This window comes from Phytophthora ramorum (genome assembly GCF_020800215.1).
Source record: "Phytophthora ramorum isolate Pr-102 chromosome Unknown Phyram_PR-102_s0019, whole genome shotgun sequence".
Lineage (NCBI taxonomy): Eukaryota > Oomycota > Peronosporomycetes > Peronosporales > Peronosporaceae > Phytophthora > Phytophthora ramorum.
The window spans coordinates 1,010,178-1,012,214 of NW_027150665.1; the positions used below are offsets into that span (position 1 = coordinate 1,010,178).

The following is a 2,037-nucleotide window of genomic DNA, read 5'->3' on the forward strand; positions in this document are numbered from 1 at the left end:
CGAATCACCGATTGGAGTCAAACCACGCCAGCGTGGCTCGATTCTGCCTCGTTCACACGGCAGTACTTCGAAGACCAAAATGACTTTCAAAAATCAACGCGCGCTGTGCTGGTTACAGACAGCATTGACGAGGATGACGTGCACCCGTACGATTCACTCAGGAGAGACCTCACGACGGCTATCGTATTGACTGAAGAGCGGCGCAACAAGAATGCTGAACTCGATCGTGAGCTCGGTAGAGAAGTCAACCAAAATGGTAACGAAGATGAGGATAAAGTCGTGGTGGATATACGACGGGCCGCATTCATCAAGACGTACCAGCCAAACCTCGAAGTGCCGAAAACCGCGATGGTCGATATGTGCGAGCAATTTTCCCGGTGGCCATACGTAGTGGTGGGATGATCGACACTAAATCGTTGTGTTGCACACACACTTGCCAACTCGTTTGTTCACAGACTGTTGCTTTGTTTTGTTCTCCGTGAATCTCCAATACATGTCAGTAAACCTACACAGGTTTCCACGAGCCACGAGCGTGAGTCTTTCGTATGAAGTGGTTTATTACAACGCACAGACAAACTCGCGAATCGTCTGCAGCATCACCTTGACCCAGCCCGCTGAGCCATCACCAACAGCGCTCAGTGTCTCAGTGGGCACGTCGAATTCTGGCCGACGGACTTTCATGAAAGATGCGCACCGGATCAAGATCATCGACTCCTCGTCAACGTCCGTTTTGAGGGCCTGGTCAACTTCGGCCCCACTTCCTTCAACGGGTTGCTGCTCGTGGCGTTTTGTGCACCCCGGTCTGTTCCTCCTCACTTCCGTCATGACGAGTGTGGCGCTCACGTCCAGCCGAACTCGTGTCTTGGGATCGTACGGATGCAACTCGTCCTCGTCGACGCTGTCGGTGACCATGACAGCGCATGGCCGTCCTCCAATCAGCTCATGGTGCTCGTAAAATTTTCACTTCCCAACTTGCCGGCTGGCGAACGAGACTCTGTGGACTCGGGATCAGATCGGCGGAGAACAGCTTACGGGGGGGGGGGGGGGGGGGCATTTGGAAGGACGCGTAACCCCCCGGTATACAATCTTTCAGATAAGACTGGAAGGACGCAAGCACGGAGACGACATGACCAAGGAACGGGGGAGCATGGAGTCGATCGTGGTAGACGGCTCGGGCAAGCGATTAGAAGCGCAGGGCATCGGGGATAATGCGATGGGTGTCAAAAGCGGACTGAAGCAAGTCGACAACAATTATGGCGGACAAGCCGAAGGAAAAACGGCGTCGACACGGCAGAAGCAAAAAGCTGCCACAGAGATCCAGTGGACTACGGTGGGAAAAGCTGACAAGAGCTCAGCGGCAAGGGAGAAGAAGACAGCTGTCCCGACCAAGCAGAGCGCAAGATAACTGTCGCCGCAGCGGAAACGACAGTCCGATTACTCAGCAGATAAACAGCGGAAGAACAATGGACGCAACTGGAGAGGAGCAGATCAGGGAGATGGAGAAGTAGTTTTCAAGCAGCTGCGGTCCTACCTACTCAACGACGCACCGGCAGAATATGTATTCCATCTGGTGCAACGACTCAATGAATTGGCCAGAACGCGAAGATTTCAAAAGTACGAAGACGAGAAAGCGGTATCATCGAAGAGCCAAGGACAAGCAGCGGAGAGTGAAGTCGAATGGCAGGATGACATCACGTCGCAGCAGTGCGCTAAATACAAGGGCATAATCAGCTTCTGGGAGAATGGAACGAGGAGCACGCCGGAAGAATGCAACTTCTGTTGAAGCAGTGGGTCGTGAAGGAAGGGCTGGACCAAGAGGAAATAGAGGAGCGCATCCACTGTTTCACGTTCACAAGCAACAAGCAAGAGGCAAAGAGACAACAACAAACGCCATCGACGGGGGACTATCTAAGAGCAGTAACTGCAACAAGGAGGCAGTGCGACAGATCTCACGGAGGAGCAATAGCGCCTACTCAAATTGCATGAAACCAGTAGCAGATATAACAAAGCTCAGAGAACGGACAGAAGATGAAGATC

The 2,037-nt window shown here is 52.9% G+C and overlaps 2 protein-coding genes across 2 annotated transcripts; one reads left to right on the forward strand and one right to left on the reverse strand.

Annotated features, from left to right (window-relative positions):
• Window positions 1-558: 558 nt before the first annotated feature.
• On the reverse strand, window positions 559-912 carry KRP23_14022 (uncharacterized protein; the record flags this gene model as incomplete). Its single annotated transcript, XM_067884804.1, has 1 exon — window positions 559-912. One exon carries the CDS (start codon window positions 910-912, stop codon window positions 559-561), a length of 354 nt encoding a protein of 117 aa, XP_067738181.1.
• A 214-nt stretch (window positions 913-1,126) lies between these two features.
• KRP23_14023 (uncharacterized protein) lies at window positions 1,127-1,405 on the forward strand (the record flags this gene model as incomplete). Its single annotated transcript, XM_067884805.1, has 1 exon — window positions 1,127-1,405. The coding sequence occupies one exon, from the start codon at window positions 1,127-1,129 to the stop codon at window positions 1,403-1,405; it is 279 nt and encodes a 92-aa protein (XP_067738182.1).
• Between the last annotated feature and the right edge of the window lie 632 nt (window positions 1,406-2,037).